Source organism: Acomys minous (assembly GCF_964271855.1).
Source record: "Acomys minous genome assembly, chromosome: 16".
In the NCBI taxonomy this organism is placed as follows: Eukaryota; Metazoa; Chordata; class Mammalia; order Rodentia; family Muridae; genus Acomys; species Acomys minous.
This window is the reverse complement of record NC_140498.1, coordinates 87,365,770-87,385,106: the sequence shown is the minus strand read 5'-3', so window position 1 is coordinate 87,385,106 and position 19,337 is coordinate 87,365,770. Positions and strand designations below refer to the sequence as shown.

Genomic DNA, 19,337 nt, shown 5'->3' with positions numbered 1-19,337 from the left:
AGGGATTAAAAGGGTGCACCACCACTGCTGGGCATCACATGTTGATAGTTATATTAAGATTAAGTTTATAGTGGCTGGGTGTGGTGGCGCATGCCTTTAATCCCAGCACTCGGGAGGCAGAGGCAGGTGGATCGCTGTGAGTTGGAGGCCAGCCTGGTCTATAAAGTGAATCTAGGATAGCCAAGGCTACACAGAAAAACCCTGTCTCAAAAAAAACAAAACAAACAAAAAAACAGAAACAAAAAAAAGATTAGGCTTATAATTTTTCTTTGGGGGGTGATTTTAACCTTTATGTATATGGATTTGAGTCACCAAATGGCATCCTCCTACTGCATTATAGCAATATGGCCCTATTTTCATCCCTTCTTTTGGTTGTCATCAACTAACCTTTTCCTGTAAGCTACGTACCCCAAAATGCACACCATCCCAATCAGTTGTAGACATTAGGATTCTCACCAAACCCTTGCAGCTATCCTGTCACTCTCTAGAGTGCATTGGAGGCCAGATACTCCCCATCCTGTTGCCTGACAACTGCCATTCCGGTCCACACTCTGGCCTTGTAAGCACTGTCCTGTGGTAATCTATTGGCCTTCTGTGTTGTTACAGCTCTTTTTGCCTATATGGGCAACATACCATTTCCCAAAATTAAGCTAATTATGTCTGTCTGTCGCTGAGGGGGTGTGCACAAGCTGCACTCCTGCGCAAATATATAGAGGTCAGAAGAGGGTGTTGGCTGTCTTCCTCTGTAGCTCCCTCTGTCTTATTCCTTGAGAGAGGGCGGCTCATTTTCTCTGAAGTCCATCATTTTGACCAGGCTCACTGGCCAGTGAGGTCCTGGATTCGCCTCTCTCTGTCCTCTAATGTTGGGTGCACATGCTGGCTTCTTTTATTTAAATTACATTTCATGAGCGTGCGTATATGTATGTGTGTAAGTCCTAAGGTTTGTCAGTCTTAAGGCTTGGCAGGCTTGGCAGCAAGTGGCCCTACCTGATGAACCATCTTGCTGGCCTCGGCCTGGCTTGTCTGTGGGTGCTGAGGATGTGAACTCCCCTCAAGTTGGTGTGGTAAATGCCCCATCCTGGTGAGCTGTCTGCTTACATGAGACTGAAGGGTAAATCCTGCTACCTGAGCTGTGCAACAGTCACTCACCCTCCACTTGGTGCCGTGTGGGCTCTCTGCTAGCCTACCAGCTAGCTCTTTGCTTCTTTTTTTAAAGTTCATTTTGTTTTTATTAATGTATACGTGTGTGTGTGTGTGTGTGCACGCGCGTGTGTATGTGCCTTCTTGTGGCATTCATGAGGCTGCATATACAGTCCAGATGGAGGGTATCAGATCACCTAGAGCTGGAGTTACAGGCAGTTGTGAGCTGGGAACTGAACCAAAGTCCCCTGCAAAAGCAGCAAGTGCTCTGAGCCAAGCCATCTCTCCAGTTCCCATAGCTCTTTCCCCCCTAAATGTTAGTACATTTATTTGTTTATTTTACCTATGGTGTGCGTGTGTGTGTGTGTGTGTGTGTGTGTGTGTGTGTGTGTGTGTGTATAGGTCAGAGGACAACTTGTAGAATCAATTCTCCTTACCTTAGGAGTCCTGCAGACCAGATTCAGCTCTGAAACCAGCATTGGCAGTAAGTGCCTTTCCCTGCTGTGTCATCTCTTATAGCCTGATTATTTTAAAGATAGTTTAAACATCAGTGCTGAGGCTATATCAATTGATAGAGTACTTGCTTTGTGTGTTGGAATCCCTGAGTTCAATCCCAGCACTCCATAAACTTGGAGTGGTGCATAAGCTTGAGGGCCCGAGGCAAGAGGACCAAGAGTTTAAGGCCACTTTTGAAGTTGTGGCAGGTGGCATGTCTTTAATCCCAGAACTTGGGAGGCAAAGCAGGAGGATCTCTGTGATGTCAAGAGGCCAGCCTGGTTGGATAGGCAAGACTACATACAAGAGATGCCCTGTCTCAAGAAAACCAAATAAGCTGAGTGTGGTGGCACACACCTGTAACCTCAGCATTCGGGAGGCAGAGGCAGATGGATCTTTGTGAGTTCGAGGCCAGCCTGGTCTACAAAGCAAGTCCAGGACAGCCAGAACTACGCAGAGAAACCCTGTCTCAAAAAACAAAAACAAAAAACCAAACTCATGTAGTATTTTAGCCACCCAAGGTTTGCACACATGCCTATGTATACACACGGACACTAACTTTTCCATGGTTTGTATGTTGTGGGGGCTGGGAACCCTGCTGTTTAGATACAGGGCCTTTAGGGGTAATGGGAGCTGTAAGGTTATCAGGAGCACATGAATGAATCCTGGTGGCTTTATAAAGAGAAAGGCACACAGGTACAGATAAACATGAATGTTCTTTATCTTCTGCTGAGGTACTTAACATCACCCCAGGAATCTGGCGTCAAGACAGTGTCACAAGATGAGACTGCTAACCCTTGTCCTTCCAGAGCTGAGAGCCAAAACTTTTTCTTCAAATGTAGTCTACCTCCAATATTTTGTTATAGTAATGAAAAAAATGGAATAATATATCTAACATTATTATTTGGGGGGCGGGTGTTGAGATAGGGTTTCTCTGTGTAGCCTTGGCTGTCTTGGACCTCATACTGTAGAACAGACTGACCTCAAACTCACAGCAATCTGCCTGCCTCTGCCTCTTGAGTGCTGAGATTAAAGAAGAGAGTCTTTTCCACACTTGTCCTCAGACCTCATATGTGCTGTGGCGCGCGCACAAACACACACACTCTTTCTCTCTCTCCCTCCGCCTTCCCCCCTCTCCTTTAAGATACGGTTTCTCTGTGTAGCCTTGGCTGTCCTAGAGTCACACTGTAGACCAGGCTGGCCTTGAACTCACAGCGATCCACCTGCCTCTGACACGCACACTTAATAATAGTGATGACAACAGGCACAGCAATAAATAAACTGGAAAGCACAATAGAAAAATATTCATGCCGGGTGTGGTGGCGCACGCCTTTAATCTCAGCACTTCAGAGGCAGGGGCAGGCGGATAACTGTGAGTTCAAGGCCAGCCTGGTATACAAAGTGAGTCCAGGACATCCAAGGCTACACAGAGAAACCCTGTCTTGAAAAACCAAAAAAAAAAAAAATCACATAAGTGCAACTGTCAAGTGAGAGGAGGTGAGCATCTGTGGGTTTGAACAATCCAAAGGGTCAGGCACAGCTGAGTGGCTGAGATAGGCCAGGTCTCATCTGAGGATGAAGTTGGAGTGGGGCACTTGTGATGGGTTGTTTTGATTTTCTTCTAGATGTTGTCCATCGCCTCACTTCTCTACACCGTCAACTACGTGTGGTGTCTTTCCACAGAGCTGAGGGTGAAACACAGCCAGGCTGCACAGGTAAGCATCCCACCGAGATCCGCCCACCTCTGCCTCCCCCGGTGCTGGGATCACAGGTGTGTGACACTGCGCCCGGCTGAGTTTCTTACTTTTTCACTCTAGCTTCTGTTGTTGTTGTTTTTGGTTTTGGGGTTTTTGGGTTTTTTGTGTGTGTTTTTGTTTATTTGGTTTTTTTGAGACAGCATCTCATGTGGTTGAGGCTGACTTTGAACTGGTTGCAGCTGGTTTTCAGCTTCTGACCCTTCTGCCCATACCTACTAGGTCCTGGGATAATGTGTGTGCAACGCCCAGACTATTGAGTTTCGTTGTATTCAGTGCTGGTTTTAGTGTAAAGAGCCATGTGCTGCTAGTGGCTGCTGTGTAAGGCCCAGGACTCCACTCTGCTGCCATTTTCTCTTGCTCGCTGTGGCCGTTGCATAGGCACAGGCGTTCTTGTATACTGTAACCTTGCGTGGTCTCTGCAGTTAGGAAGTGCCTGCGGCTACTTTTATTTATTTTTTATTTATTTATTATTTATTTATTTATTTATTTATTTATTTATTTGTGAGACAGGGTCTCTTTGTGTAGCCTCGGCTGCTCCGGACACGCTTTGTAGACCAGGCTGGCCTCGAACTCACAGCGATCCGCCTGCCTCTGCCTCCCGAGTGCTGGGATTAAAGGCGTGCGCCACCACGTCCAGCCTTGCTTTTAAATGCTTGTCTGTGTAACCCTGGAGCCCTTGAATGGTAGGTACTACAAAGAGCTGGGAGTCTGTCTCCCCTCTTAGGGTAGATGAGTGCCTGTAGCACAGCAGCTCCCAGGGTTCTGTCTACTCCTCACTCAGAGCCATGGGGCTGAGCTGGTCCAGTGTGAGCTGCAAACCCCATAAGGCCATGAACCTGTCCATCATAACATCAAGTTCATAGTAAGTTGTTCAGTATCTGATGCAAGAAGGGAGTATTTGTCAGTCTGACTGTCTGTCTGTCTGTCTGTCTGGGAGTGCTATGGATTTGAACCCCAGACTTTTGTTATATGTATCTATAACAAATACATATTTCATCACACTATGTAATCTAACAAACTGTGTATGTGGTGTATGTGTAGTGTGTGTGCCTGTGCGTCAGTGTGTAGAAGTCAGAGGTCAGCACCAGTGCTTTCCTCTTTTGTCCTTCGCCTTTTTTGCTTCTTCTTTTTTTTTTTTTTTGAGACCTTGTTTCTCACTGAAACTGGATCTTGCGGTTTGTGCTACTCTGGTGGGCTGGTGAAGCCTCCAAGATCTGCCTATCTTTCCCTGCCCTCCACAGTGCTAGCAAGCGTTTTTTTCTTTTCTTTTGTTTTTTTTTTTTTTTTGTTTTTTCTGAGACAGGGTTTCTCTGTGTAGCCTTGGCTGTCCTAGATTCACTTTGTAGACCAGCCTGGCCTCAAACTCATCCACCTGCCTCTGCCTCCCAAGTGCTTGGGATTAAAGGCGTGCGACACCACCACCCGGCTTTTTTGTTTGTTTTTGGTTTTTGGTTTTTGGTTTGGGGGTTTTGGGTTTTGTTTTTGTTTTGTTTCTTTGGATTTTTGAGAAAGGGTTTCTCTGTGTAGCCTTGGCTGTCCTGGACTCACATTGTATACCAGGATGTCCTTGAACCCACTCCCGAGTGCTGGGATTAAAGGTGTGCACCACTATGTGTTTTTTGTTTCTTTTTAGTGTAGTACTGTAGATCAGTGTCATCTCCAGTACCAAGGGTACTGGGTTCTATAAACAACATGGCTTCCAAGAGCAACAGGGCTGCTGGAAGTGAGTGTGTCTACTCACTGGTGAGTGGCGATGACTGGCACTGGTCCTGATGCTGTAACATCTGTTCTTTTCACAGGTCATACATTATACCTGCCAAGGTAGTCACATCGTGTTCCTTTTGTCAAGGTAAGATTTTTTTTTCCTTCCTAGTAAGGTGGTAAGGGAACAAATGGCCTCTTCCTCTTCATTTCCACTGTCCCTCCCGTGTCCTTACGTGACATGACAGGACAGGAGCAGCAAACCTGTGATCACTAGTCCCTTCCTTCCTTTCCGTGGTTGGATATTAGAGAGCTGCCTGTAGCCCCAACGCTATAACACCAGTCCTGTGTGACTTTGAGCAAACCTCTCTTTCGCACTGTGTATAGATGTTTACACGTGGGGGTGCACGCTTGTATGCATGCATACGAAGGCCAGAGCTTGGTGTCAGCTCCTTTCCCTTCATCACTCTCATCTTCTACATCGAGGCAGTCTCTCAGTGAACCCAGAGCTCAGCAGACCTGCTAGATGGACCAGCTGCCGTGCGCTGGGGATTCATGTCTGTCTCCACTGGCTGGATAACAGGCCGGCCTCAGTGTCTGTGAGCTTCTCTGTGGGTTCTGGCTGACCCACTGTGTCCCACTCCAGTCCTCAAGCTTATGTGGTAAACACTTCACCCTGTAAGCCCAGGTCTGGAGCTCTCATCACAAATATGTAATATTATATGAGAATCCTAGTCAGGAAGGATTAGATTTCAGACAAAACGCTCATCACATGGGTTCTAGACTTTTTTTAAAATTGATTAAATTATTTATCATTTATTAATTAATTTATTTATTTTGGTTTTTTGAGACAGGGTTTCACTGTGTAGCCCTGGCTCTCCTAGACTTACTTTGTAGATTAGGCTGGCCTCAAATTCACAGTGACCCACCTGTCTCTGCCTCCCGAGTGCTAGGATTAAAGGCATGTGCCACCATACCCAGCATTATTTTATTTTTGTATTTAACACTTTAAAATTTTTATTTACCTTTATTTTATGCGTCAATGTACCAGGCTCAAAGTCCCTAGATATTTATCTGGCTATAATTCCAAAGATTCTCAAAAACTTAGATATAAATTTCATTTCTCTCTCTCTATCTCTCTCTTTTTTTTCTTTTGTTTTGAAACAGGGTTTCCCTGTGAACAGCCCTGTATGTCCTGAACTCAGTTTGTAGACCAGGCTGGCCTAGAACTCACAGAGATTCGCCTGCCTCTGCCTCCCAAATGCTGGGATTAAAGGCGTGCGCCACTGCACCTGACTTAAAATTCATTTCTCACTGCAGTTCTCCAGGAAATAGAAAATAAGGATATCTATGGTATTAGATTTTTGTTTTGTTTTGTTTTCATTTATGTGGGTCAGAGAGCCTGGGAGGGAAGTATAGTTGGGGAAGGAGACGTACAGAAAGGGAAAGGGCATGATAGTCTGTGGATAACTGCACAACAAATTTTCTCCTCCTAGCCTGATACCTCTGCTACTGATGACACCTGTGTTCTGTCTGGGCAATGTCAACATATGTTTCCACAACTTTAGCCAGAGCCACAGGTAAGAAAAGGCCAACTCTTTGATTTCTTTTATTTCTTTTTTTTATTTTTTAATTTTGGTCTTTTTGAGACAGGGTTTCTCTGTGTAGCCTTGGCTGTCCTGGACTGGACTCGTTCTGTAGACCAGGCTGGCCTTGAACTCACAGAACTCACAGCGATCTGCCTGCCTCTGCCTCCTGAGTGCTGGGATTAAAGGCGTGCGCCACCGCACCCGGCCTAACTCTTTGGTTTCTATTTGTTCTCTTCTATAATAGTGTAAAAGGCGAGGGAAGGGGGAAATTCTGCATACATACTACACAAAACGTTTGTTTTACTTGTGGCTGTAGCTCAGGTGGTAGAATGCTTGCCAGGCTTACACAAAGTCTTGGGTTGGATCTCAGCCCTGCAAACTGTGTGGAGGTACAGACATGTAACCTCAGCACATAGGACATGGAGACAGGAGAGCAGAGTTCAAGATCATCCTGAACTACTTAGTTGGAGGTAAGCCTGGGCTACATCAGACACTATCTCAGAACACACAGACAAAAAAAAAAACAAACCCTGTTTTGGAAATGAGTTCTAGACATAACAAGATGTAGTCAGGCTGAAAAGACATGAGGAAACATACAGTATAAAATGACTTAAAGATAGTTCATCTAAAGCCCGGCATGGTGGTGCACCTTTTAACCCCAGCACTCAGAGGCAGAGGCAGGTGGATTGCTGTGAGTTTGAGGCCAGCCTGGTCTACAAAGTGAGTCCAGGACAGCCAGGGTGACACAGAGAAACCCTGTCTTGAAAACAAACAACAAAAAAAGATAGTTCATCTGTGGGAAGGAACAAGATGTTACATTACGTGGTGGCGCATGCCTTTGGGGCAGAGGCAGGCGGATCGCTGTGAGTTCAAGGGCAGCCTGGTCTACAAGGCAAATCCAGGACAGCCAAGGCTACACAGAGAAACCCTGTCTCAAAAGACCCAAAAAAAAAAGATGTTACAGTATATAGAGCCAGAAAATGATAAACAGAGTTACTCACTGCACTGGCTAGTTTTATGTCAGCCTGACACAAGCTAGAGGAGGGATCCTCAGCTGAGAGAATGCCATAAGATCAGTCTGCAGGCAAGCCTGTAGGGCATTTTCTTCATTAGTGATTGATGTTTGGGGGACCAGTGCATTGTGGGTGAGACCAGTCTTGCACTGGTGGTCCTGGGTTCCATAAGAAAACAGGCTGAACAAGCCAGTAATCAGCACCGTCCGTGACCTCTGCATCAGATTCTGCCTCCTTAAGTTCTTGCTCTGACTTCCCTCAGTGATGTACTACAATGTGGAAGTATAAGCCAAGTAAACCCTTTCTTTCCTCCCCAGCTGGCTTCTGGTTATGGGGTTTCATCATCGTTTCTCCTGTCCTGTGCCTGTAGTATTACCCTGCCCGTGGGTTCTCTTCCCAGGTGTATCCTAATGCACTCACCACCATCAGCCACGACTGAACCCCTGCCTTCCACCAACACATCTGTCTGCAGCACACTCTATTTTTATGGAGTCACCATTTTCCTAGCCAGCTTTTTCTTCAGCTTCTTCACCATTATGGTAAGGTACCGCCCTGTCCGTTACTGTGGAAGGATTGGGAGAGGTAGGCAATGTCCCAAGGCTGGAACTATGCAAGAGACATCATCTGTTGTCCTAGCACTAAGGAAGTGGCCATGGCTGTGAGACCTTAGCATGAGAGCATGGGAGGTTGAGACAGGGAATCAGACGCACAACGTCATCCTTATCTACATATAGCCAGCCAGTCTGGACTGTATGTAAAATCCTCTCTCAGAAAAGAAATGTTAAAGAAAATGCCTAGAAGATATGGACAGTGTAATTACTGGCTCTGGTTTTTGGACTCCTAAAGTCAAATGATGAGCAGGAAAAAAAAGTGCTTGTATTAGTTGGATAATAATTGTGTTCATGCTAGAACTGATGTGTTTCTTTGATTCCAATGAAGACCCAAAGTAGAAAGCTCAGAGGACCCAGATATATCCTTTACACAGGTGAAAAGTGACATTCTGGGTCATAGGACCCATGCTTTGCTTTAATTTAGCAGATAATGAAAGCACATTCTAACCCCACCCCCAAGATATGTATGCATGAAAAAAAAAAAGGGGTGTGTGTGTGTGTGTGTGTGTGTGTGTGTGTGTGTAGCCCTTGGCTGTCTTGGAACTCAATCTGTAGTCCAGGCTGACCTTGAACTCCATGTTCCATCTGCCTCAGTATCCACCTGCCTCTGCCTCCAAGTAGAGAGATAAAAGGCACACCCACCACAGCCAGCTTGATAGCACCATAAGTTCCTTTTCAACCATACTTGTATTTATATTTGTTTAACTGGAGTGTAGTGGCTTTGCAGTTATCACTTACTCAACCAGTGTCACTGTGATGCTACAGAATTAAAGCAAGGGATTTAGCCAGGTGTGGAGGTCTATACCTTTAATCCCAGCACTCAGAAGGCAGAGGCAGGCAGATCTCTCTAATTTCTGGGCTATGCTGGTCTTCATTTTGAGTTCCAGAACAGTCAGCACTACACAGTAAGATCATGCCTCAAACAAATAAACTTCCAGCGTGAAGTGGAGTGTGCACCCTCATATTTGCCACATCGGCTTGCGTCTCAGAGCCTCGCTTATGTCCTGTCTCACAGAGATACAATATACAAACTGTCAGCCTATGAGTCAAACTCATCCTGCAGAGTCTCATTGTTAGTGAGTTTGAAGCAGATCTTATCATGGGGACAGTGTGAACTGTGTAAGGAGCCAGATGCAGGCACCGGCTTTGCGGCTTATTATAAAGTGGATTCTCTGGCTTATGTTTGAAACTGACTGAGAGATGAGTTGCAAAGACCAGGCACTCAGAGCATTCTAGGCTTATGTCTAAAGCAGTCAACTGCCTTCTGGGCTAAAACGCTCTGGAGCTGGTGGTGATGGTTGCGACGTGATCCTATGCTTGGGAGGTGAAGCAAACAGGAGGAGTGCATTGGGGCTACACATGAGCCTGTGTCAGCATAGTAGTTAGCCAGACCTTGTGGGAAACACCTGTCACACCAGCACTTGGCAGTAAGTGCAGAAGGACCAAGAGGTCAAGGCCATGGACAGTCACAGAGCAAATCTGAGGCCAGCCTAGTCCACCTGAGACCTTAGCTCTGAAGACCAAAGCAAACAAAACCCAAAAGCTAGGCTCAAAATCCTGAATGTCCACTAGAGCCTTTGGGGCATTAAACAGTGCATCTGAGGTGTTGGTACAAAGATCAGATTTGGTAAGATCTTGGTAAGATTGGTAACATTTCCAAGATTATTGACTGTTTGTATCCCACAAAATAAGGATGTTGGAGTTCTGAACTGTTTCCTGGTTTTCTAGCTAGTTCACTTTTAGCAGATCACTGGAAAATGGGGAGAAAAAAAACCCCTTTTTGCTCAAAGTTGAGAATTTAAGCTCAGCCTCTATGTTGATGGACCTCAGGGTGTTACGCATAAAACGCATTCCAGGAGAATCCTAGTATAAAAGATTTTGAGAGATGGCCTGGCTGGAACTTACTCTTAACTTCCTGTGTGGCAATGTAGCTCATTAGTAGAAAGCCTGCCTACCATGTACAAGTCCCACCTCCACAAGAAAGCATCACTTCTCCCTGTATAATGTGATTAGTGTGAAGGCTGGGAAATGTAGGGGTTAATAATGTTTAGTCATTGAGCATGATAAGCAAAGGTTTGGTTCATATCCATGTGTTTTAAGTGAAATTTCACTCTGGGTCTGGGAAGTTCTCCAAAACTTCCTCGCATGGGAGAGGAAGGAGAATAGCTTTTTGCTTTGTTTTGGTTTTGTTTTTGTTTTTTGAGACAGGGTCTCTCTGTGTAGCCTTGACTGTCTGGACTCACTTTGTAGAGCAGGCTGGCCTCGAATTCACAGTGATCCGCCTGCCTCTGCCTCCTAAGTGCTGGGATTAAAGGCGTGAGACACCACGACTAGCATAGCATGACTTTTCCTGACATGGCTCCTTGCAGAGTGAGCCTTCTAAAATGCTGGGCAATCTTAATAAGCCATAGGCTGACTACTTACAATTAACTCATGTTTAGGTCTTCCTCATCCGTGCCCACAGATTGTATAAGAAGTCTATGAAATCAACTGGCTTTCTGGAGAGTGAGCAGCGGCCAGTGATTCACATTGTGGGCCAACGAGTGTGCTTCTTCCCAGTGGCCTTTGTGTGCTGCTGGAGCCCAGGTTAGTGTCTTAGTAAAAAGAGTTGGGATATAAAGAACAGGACTATGGGGCTGGTCAAACAAAATGATCTCACCAAAATCATGACTGCAGATTCCTGTCCAGCTTCTAAATCATATGTATGGATGTATGGATGTATGGATGGATTTTGTTTTTGAGACAAGACCTCATTATGTAGACCAAGCTGGCCTCAAACTCAAGAGAGATCCATCTCCATTTGTGTCTGCCTCAAGTGCTGGGATTAAAGACATACACTACTATGCCAGGCATTAATCTGTACATTTTAATCAGCAAGGACTAGGCTCAGGGGTTCGCAAAATTGGTTAACCCTTGTGCTGCTCTTCAGCATACCTGTAGCTTCTAGTCATGAAAGGATTGGGCATGGGCACGGGGAGCTAACAGCAATTCTCACTTTATTTGCAGCTGTCATGCTGCTAATCATAAAGCTGACCAAGCCACAGGATAGCCCCCTGCACATGGCCTTCTCCGTGCTCCAGGTAATGCATTCTAAAGCCAGAATTCCTTGCCTTGTACTTTGTACCTATCTCTTATACTGACTTTTATGAGACACCAGTTTTTCCTTCAGTGTATCCATTTGTGCATTGCAAAAGAGAGCATCTGATTTTTATCCTTACTTGAAGGAATATAAAAATTTCCTTATAGGCAAGCTAGTATAGAGTTTTGGGTATGGTCTGCAGCATACGTAGCTCTGGGTAGCTGTGTTTTGGTGTGTTGAAGATGGTGGCAGTAGAATGAGACCTCACAGGGTGTGTTCTTGGGAGGCATGGCTCCCCCATCTAGAATGAATCAAACGGCACAAACTTACTATTCATAGTGAATGGCAGACAATAAAAGGACACTTTTCCTCTTTCCTCCATGATCAGAAGGAAACTTGTGATGAACTATGTTCACTTAGAACACTTTTTCTGAGAAATGGGTCAGCAATTGAAGTCATTTTATTGTGATCTCATAGAAGCCATCTTATTGTCATTACATATATACTAAGCAATGTAATTAACCTTGAACTGTCTGCAGCAGGGTTTAGTGTGAAGACTCTAGATGAGCTTGCATACAATTCAGTAGCTCAAATGATGACCCTGCACATAGGATTGGGACTTTTATGTCTCTCACACACACACACGCGCGCACACACACACACACACACACACACACACACACACACACACACACACACACGCGCACACTCTAGATTTGCAGCCATGTTTTATAGATAAGGGCTACTCCTGGACCTCAGCAAGCCTGAAGGTTGGATCCCATCACTCTTCATCTCCTTCAGGCTCTCACAGCAGCATCTCAGGGGCTGCTCAACTGTGGCATATATGGCTGGACACAGTGCAAATTCCAGCAGCTAAAGCGTGAGCCTCGCCGCGATGCAGACACTCAGACCCCGTTGCTGTGTTCACAGAAGAGAGTCTATAGCAGGAGCCTAAACCCACCCGCATCCTCTCTCGATTTTGCCTCCAACTCTTCCACCGTTCTTTGAATTATGGGACTGGAGCATCCGGGAAGTAAATGTTTCACCCGCCTCTCTTCTGGCTGTACCTCTGACTGAATACTCAAAGGGAATGTAGGGCTGTGGTCACTCGTGTTCTAGATGGGTTAGCAAGGAGCTGTATCAGTGCTTAGTCAGGGAGATGCGGCCTCTTCCCACCCAAGAGACTCATTACCTTGACAAGTACTAGATTTATTTACATCTCTGAAAGAAAAAATAAATTTCAGGTTCATATATATGTGTGTGTCATTTGCAGGCTTTCTGCTCTGTACCACACAACGTGCAGATGTGCTGCTGCAGCTTTTACAGCCAAATCCTCTGTCAAAAAACATACCACTTTCTCTGTGTTTTAATGCTTCTCAAATTGTTTAGGGCTTTGGGTGGGGGGGTTCAACACAGGGTTTCTCTGTGTAGCCTTGGCTGTTCTGGACTCACTTTGTAGACCAGGCTGGCTCAGGTTGGTTTTGTTTTGCTTTTTGTTTTTGGTGCTTCTCACATTTATTAATGCCACATTGTAAGTGGTACTTAGACAAGTGTACAGCAATGTTCCACATCCTTCTAACACAGTTTGCTTACACACTTCATCTTGAGTGGACTCAGGGAGCAGGTAATGATGGCAATAGGCAGGTGCACAGCTGGGACTTTTCAAAGCTTTACTTTTTTTTATCAGTACTCCTGATTTTATAAAGGATGAGGGTCATTAACCCCATTGCTACCCAAATTTCCTGTTATAGTAGGATTTCATTGGGACCTAGATATTCTTTTTTTTTTTTCTTATTTCTGTTGTTGTTGTTTGTTTGTTTTTTTGAGATAAGGTTTCTGTGTGTAGCCTTGGCTGTCCTGGACTCACTTTGTAGACCAGGCTGGCCTCGAACTCACAGAGATCCACCTGCCTCTGCCTCCCTAGTGCTGGGATTAAAGGCGTGTGCCACCACTGCCTGGCTTAAACCCCATTCTTTTGCCTGGACCCTCATCATACCTTTTGTGACAACAAAATTCTTTATAGTGGTAAACATCATAGCAAACTCAAGTATGGCTATTGCCTCACCCACATTACACACAGTTCGTCTATGTGATCTGATTCAAGCGTGTAATCCTGTCTTCATCATTCTAGGAAAGTGAAGTGTGTGAGATTTGCTTTCGTACAAAGTGAAATCAAAAAAATGATTCTCCCATATGTGAAGACAAGTTTCCGCCCGTAGCTCTGATTAAACAAATGAGTAAGCCTTTGAAATGTCTATAATTACAGTTGACAAGCTTCAAAGACCCAGAATCTACCACATAGGGCAGATCAAGGCCAGAGTGCTGGAATGTTTCTCCCTGCTAAATGGTGACATTTTTCTACAATAGCACACTAGATGGTACAGGGCGGGTGCTTATGGAGTAGGGAGATGGAAGGCGCCTCTTTCTCCCCACACAGCAGGAAGGCATGACTAATAAGACATGGGAAATTTTGAAAGCTAGGTCTCAAAGCAAGGTGAAAACTTGCTTTGCAGTTTTGTTTAAACCATTTCTTTTGTATTGATTGAAGGCAAGCTGTTTCTCCCTCCTGTGAGAAAACATTGACTGAGTTGTCCCCCGACTCAACCATAAGGATAAGATTCTATTTCCAAAGAGATTGGAGAAGCCAGAAACCATTTTCTTTTTCAAATAAATGTAAGCCTTTGAGCTGCATGTGATAATTTACACCTGTACTCTCAGGTCCCCAGAAACTAAGGCAGAAAGCTCATCCTGAGGTTGAGGCTAGCCTGGTGGGGCCACATATGTGAGGTACTATATCAAAAACAAACAAAAGTAACACTTCTGGTTCATCAAGGACAGAATTTTATCAATTTGGAGTTACCTTGTTATTTTACTTTTCGTCAGTTGAGCTGCAGAGTAGGGAGTGCAGTTTTATACAATAGTATGAGAAAAGATGTGAGGTAAGGCCCAAGGGGAGACACATCTGGTCCTGATGCCCAGGGAGGAGCATGGGCCCTGGGCTTCCGGGAGGTGACATCTGCAGAGCATCAGTATCTGCAGCATGATTCTCACAGGGTTTCTTTGTGTAGCCCTGGCTGTCCTGGAACTCTTTGTAGACCAGGTTGGGCTTGAAGTTACAGAGCTCCACTCCCTCTACCTCCTGAGTGCTTGGATTAAAAGTGTGTGCCACCATTCCTGGCAGGGCCTTTTTTCTTATGAGGTACAGCCCTGCCCACACATCTATAGAACAAAATGGACTTAACATATACATACATGGGGCCTGAAGACATGTCTAACATTAGTAGCTTTATTTGAAGACTCATCTCTCGAATATATATTTCTGGGCGTTAGAACAATGAAGCTCGTGGAAATTGTCCTTAGGTAACAAGTAACTGTTACTTGAAATGAAATCCTGGGTATACTGATAAATTCAGGAACATAGTATTGTATACCAAACAATCTATGTTGAAGAAATCATGTCCTGAACAACAAGTGACCAAAAAAAAAAAAAAATCAGCCCCAAGATATAAGAACATGAATATCCAGAGATAGTACGTGACAAGTTCAAGTGAAATGTGAAAACTAAACACTGGAACACTGAATATGTAAACACCCATCAGCTAAATGATGATTGATGACTGAGGGCTCCTTCCGCTCTCCCAAGGGTATTCCTAGGCCCTGGATCCCAAGGAGAGGGTCCCCACAGCCTTTGCCTCACTGTGCCACTCATTCTCATGGCTGCCATGGGCTCAGCTAGTGGCTTTATGCCCCTACTTATTCCTCTCCCTCCTCTTCCTCTTCTTCCTCCTTTTCTTCCTCTTCCTCCTTTTCTTCCTCTTCCTCTTTTTCTTCCTCTTCCTCTTCCTCCTCTTCTACCTCTTCTTTCTCTTTCTTGGCCTCTTCCGGAACCTTCTCCAACTTTGGAGGCTCTGCTTCAGAAGAAGGTTCTGACTTACTGTAGGCAACTACGATGCATATGATGATAAGGAGGATGAAGAGTATCAGAATGACCCCAAGAACTATCAGCTTCAAGTTAAGTATAAAATCATCTTTAGGAGCTGGAGTCACATTTTCTTCTGTAGGTTTTTCATTTGGCACTCCACTAGTGGGACCACTGTCCACACTGCCTCCAGTTCCCTCAGCTTTGCAGTCAGGGGGTGCAAATCCAAATGAACAATGGCAGTTTCCTAAATCATTACAAACCCCATGTTCATTACAAGATTGCCCACTGTCACAGGAAAAGCTGAAAGTAGGAGCGTCCTTACAAACAGAATTTTCACAGACTTTTTGTGGCCCACAGTAAGTATTGTTCTTCACTTGTCCCTCATCAGGGCTATCTGCCTTGTCAAAAGCAGCCATACTCCAGCACCAATCCACTGTCTGAGGGATCTGGATCAGTACGTGCCTAGCTTTGATTAGTGGCAAGAAGGACACTTCTGTACATACAAGTTTCCCACACAGCATATTTTGATCTGAACATTTAACATACGTTCCTGGAGACTCAGAGGAAGGGCCACAGTTTCCATACTGGTCCCCTCTGCTGTTCAGAGAGCTGTAGCATTCATCTGAGGCAGACCTTGCACCATACCCAAAAACTTGTGAGCACTGAGAACTAGGGTCCATGCACTGACCCTTAAAGCAAAAGAAAAATTCATGACATACAGAGCCATCTTGTACTATCCTGTCCTCAGGGCATGTTGCAGAGATCCCATTGCAGTATTCATCCAGGTCACACGGCCCACTAGCAGGACGGCAAGTCTGTCCTTTCTTTTTAAGTTTACATCGAGAACAGCAAGGCTCATTATCACACTCTGCACCCCCCTTCAGTGTACACGTTGGCTCACAGCATGGGTGATGTTCACAGTCGGGACCACAGTCACACTCCTCCCCAGTCTCCACCACACCATTTCCACACTGGGCAGCTCTGCGCTTGCGGCTTTGGCGCCGAGGCTCATCAAGCAGGCAGGCCCCTCTGCCATCCTGGAGGAAATGGTGGAAGTGGTCAGAGCTGCAGCTGCTGAAGCCACTGTCCTTACTGATCTTCTCGTGCATGAGGCAAAAGTGTTTAGAATCACAGGTGCAGGCCGGGTGGTCATGCTGGATACCCAGGTTATGTCCCAGCTCGTGGGCCACGAGGGCCGAGAACAGGAAGACATCTTCGTGATGGAAGGCCTCCACCGCTGCTGCAAACGCGCCTGAACAGGCACCATTGAGAAACGCCTGGCCCTCGTTCTCTCCTGGGTGATGCCCAACGATCAGATGTGCGACATCGTGCCTGCCCCGGTCCGTGAGCTTCTCCTGTCTCCAGCGGTTGAAATTCCTGAGTGTAGCCTGCAGGTCCACTGGGACCTCTATCTGGTCCCCCTCTGTCCAGATTTCCACGCCCACCAGCACCACCTCTGTGTTTATTCCCCTCGTGAAGCTGTTGGCCAGAGCAACGATGTCCACTATTGCCCGGACCGTCTCGTTGACATTACTGCCCCACATCTGGAACCGTTGGTGGTTGACCACGACAAACATCTCCACATACTTGGTGTGTGACCACAAGTCAGACAGCGCCTGGAGGTCAGCAGGCTTCCTGCTCCTTTGTTGCTGGCTCATGTCCCCTGGGCTGGCTTTGGGAGTGACACCGCAGGAGACCCGAGGCTGCTGTGCCACCGTGTAGAGGACGTGTTCAAACTTTTGGGAAGAGAGGATGGGCTCAATGCCGTAGGACGTCCCCTCCTTAATCAGGACGCCCCTGAGGCCTGAACAGATGTTGACAGAGACAAAGGAGCCTGGCACCCCTTCCATGTAGCCTTCATAGCGGCAGTCTTGGGAGAGGAGAGGCGTGTCTTGCCCCAGGATGCCTCTGCGGTAAGTGTAGACCGGGAAGCTGTTCACGGAGTAGTGTCCCTTTACCTTCAGGTGGAGCAGCTGCTCCTGGCCCTGCAGCACCAGCATGTAGGACACCTTCCCCCCGGGGTCCTCACTTCCCCCACCTGGCAGTCTCTTGGGGATGACTGTTTCATAGGAAGAATTATGTACAGGTCCTGTGTCACAGAACGTGCTCGGGAGGAAAAATACCACCAAGAGCCACATGACCAGCAGCCTGACACACAAATATTTTGTCATTTGCTTCAGCTTTAGTCTCTCCGTCTGGGCAGGCCAAGTCTGAAGTGCTCCCCCAACCTCATACAAAGTCACATATGGTCTGCTTGGAGGAAGAAAAGGACGCTGAGTGTCTCGCTGAGGCCACGTCTGCCATGGCCCTCCTGAATCAATTGATGCTGTGGGACCTATGTGTTGAGCAGCAGTGGAGGCAGCATCTCTCCCTGTAATAAAGACCCAGCTATTATCCCCGCATCTTTGCTGGGTGCTTTAGTGGTGGTTACGTCCCACCTCCGTAAGCTTAGCTTGTCCAGGTCTCATCCTGGTGTCTCTTACTTCTGTGCCCTTTCACAGTTTTGCTCTTGGTTGCTCCTTTCAGAGTCAGCTCCAGTACTCCATCATTAGGTCCCTTTGACAAGACGGAGGAATGTGCTGTTACAGACAGACTCTACAGTGCTAGACTGTACCTTGAGAGAGGACATGCCATCCCAACAGCTCACTCAGCAGGGCCACACGGAACACCCCTCCCCCACAGCTCTCCTATTCTTCCTGTTGTCGGTTGCTCAGCTACCCCAGATGCTTGGAGATACTGTATGTGGGCAGACGCTGCTCTCTGTTTCCTGACCTCTGAAGCCCTCGTTCTATAGATAGGAGCCTGCTAACCCAGGGCACTCTTCATGCTCTGAGAGGCTAGATAGATACATAGGCACCTAAGAGACAAGGCTGTTCAATCAGGCCAGTGAGCTTGTGTTGTAGCACAGGTCAACAAGGGCTGCAGCCTGTGGAGAAGGGAAAGATAGTCACCCATGGTAGTCATCATCCAAACTGGCTTCTCAAGAGGCTGTGGAAGAGGACATGGTACCTGGTACCCTCCTGCTAGTTAGTCCACAGGGGCTGCCATCCCTACGACCTCTTCCTGACACATTGATCCCCTAGGGTTATGTGTGGAGTGTGTGTGTTTCTTTGTTTATATGGCAGTTTTGCTGTGCAGCCCAGGCTATTCTAAAACTACTTTTTTTTTTTTTTTGGTTTTTTGAGACAGGGTTTCTCTGTGTTAGCCTTGGCTGTCCTTGACTCACTTTGTAGACCAGGCTGGCCTCGAACTCACAGAGATCCGCCCGCCTCTGCCTCCCGAGTGCTGGGATTAAAGGCGTGTGCCATAGACTAAAACTCTTAATCCTCCTCCTGGCCTTGACAGTTGGTAGGATAATGTGTGAGCCTTTCTTCTAGCTTCTATGCACCCACATGCACATGGGTCACATGAACTCATACAGCTCTGCACACAGACACACAGAGTAAGTTTTCATAAGGTATAATTGTGTACTTTATTGGATGTAGACATTAGTTCCTTATGCATATACAATGTACAATAAAGGGGGAGTATTTCCAGCTCTTCAAATAGCATTCGCTTTTGGAGGGGGGTGGTTTTGAGACAGGGTTTCTTTGTGTAGCCCTGGGTGTTCTGGACTCAAACTCATGGAGATCCACCTGCCTTTGCCTCCCGAGTGCTGGGATTAAAGGCGTGTACCACCACCACCCAGCAGTATTAATCACTTTTATATGTTGGGGATCTCATGGGTTTGTTTTTTTTTTTACTTTGAAATGTGTCAGATTGTTTTAATAGACAGTTTTGCTCTTGGTTGCTCTTTACCCACTGTGCTGCCAAAATTAGAATGAAACCTAGAAGCAAATCTCTGTTCGTGAATCTTGCCAAACTATTTTCCATTCCCTTTCCCCACCCAGTCGCTGGGGACCACCACCTGTTCTGCTCTTCAGCAAGATCAGTTATTCAGTTTCCACAGAGGATGACTGTGTAGCTGAGCTATCATGAACCCTGCCGCAGTAGCCGTGGGTGGGCAGCTGTATTCACCTTCTTTGGAAAC

The 19,337-nt window shown here is 46.2% G+C and overlaps 2 protein-coding genes across 15 annotated transcripts in view; one reads left to right on the top strand and one right to left on the bottom strand.

Annotated features, from left to right (window-relative positions):
• Window positions 1-19,337, top strand: part of TMEM116 (transmembrane protein 116) — an 86,055-nt gene that overhangs the window by 28,561 nt on the left and 38,157 nt on the right. For 9 of the 14 annotated variants that reach the window (XM_084762142.1, XM_084762135.1, XM_084762136.1 and 6 more), the window contains 7 exons: window positions 3,261-3,350; window positions 5,192-5,241; window positions 6,590-6,673; window positions 8,096-8,234; window positions 10,748-10,892; window positions 11,313-11,386; window positions 12,187-12,638. In XM_084762142.1, the coding sequence (XP_084618268.1) occupies window positions 3,261-3,350; window positions 5,192-5,241; window positions 6,590-6,673; window positions 8,096-8,234; window positions 10,748-10,892; window positions 11,313-11,386; window positions 12,187-12,393 (789 nt within the window). In that variant the 3' untranslated portion in view covers window positions 12,394-12,638. Of the gene's footprint in view, window positions 1-3,260; window positions 3,351-4,050; window positions 4,076-4,097; window positions 4,255-5,093; window positions 5,116-5,191; window positions 5,242-6,589; window positions 6,674-8,095; window positions 8,235-10,747; window positions 10,893-11,312; window positions 11,387-12,186; window positions 12,639-19,337 lie in introns of those variants that run through there. The other 5 variants (XM_084762146.1, XM_084762147.1, XM_084762137.1 and 2 more) reach the window with 4 other exon arrangements.
• Window positions 14,528-18,259, bottom strand: LOC311586166 (disintegrin and metalloproteinase domain-containing protein 1b-like). The gene has a single exon (XM_084762114.1). The coding sequence runs from the start codon at window positions 17,476-17,478 to the stop codon at window positions 15,139-15,141; it is 2,340 nt and encodes a 779-aa protein (XP_084618240.1). The 5' UTR covers window positions 17,479-18,259; the 3' UTR covers window positions 14,528-15,138.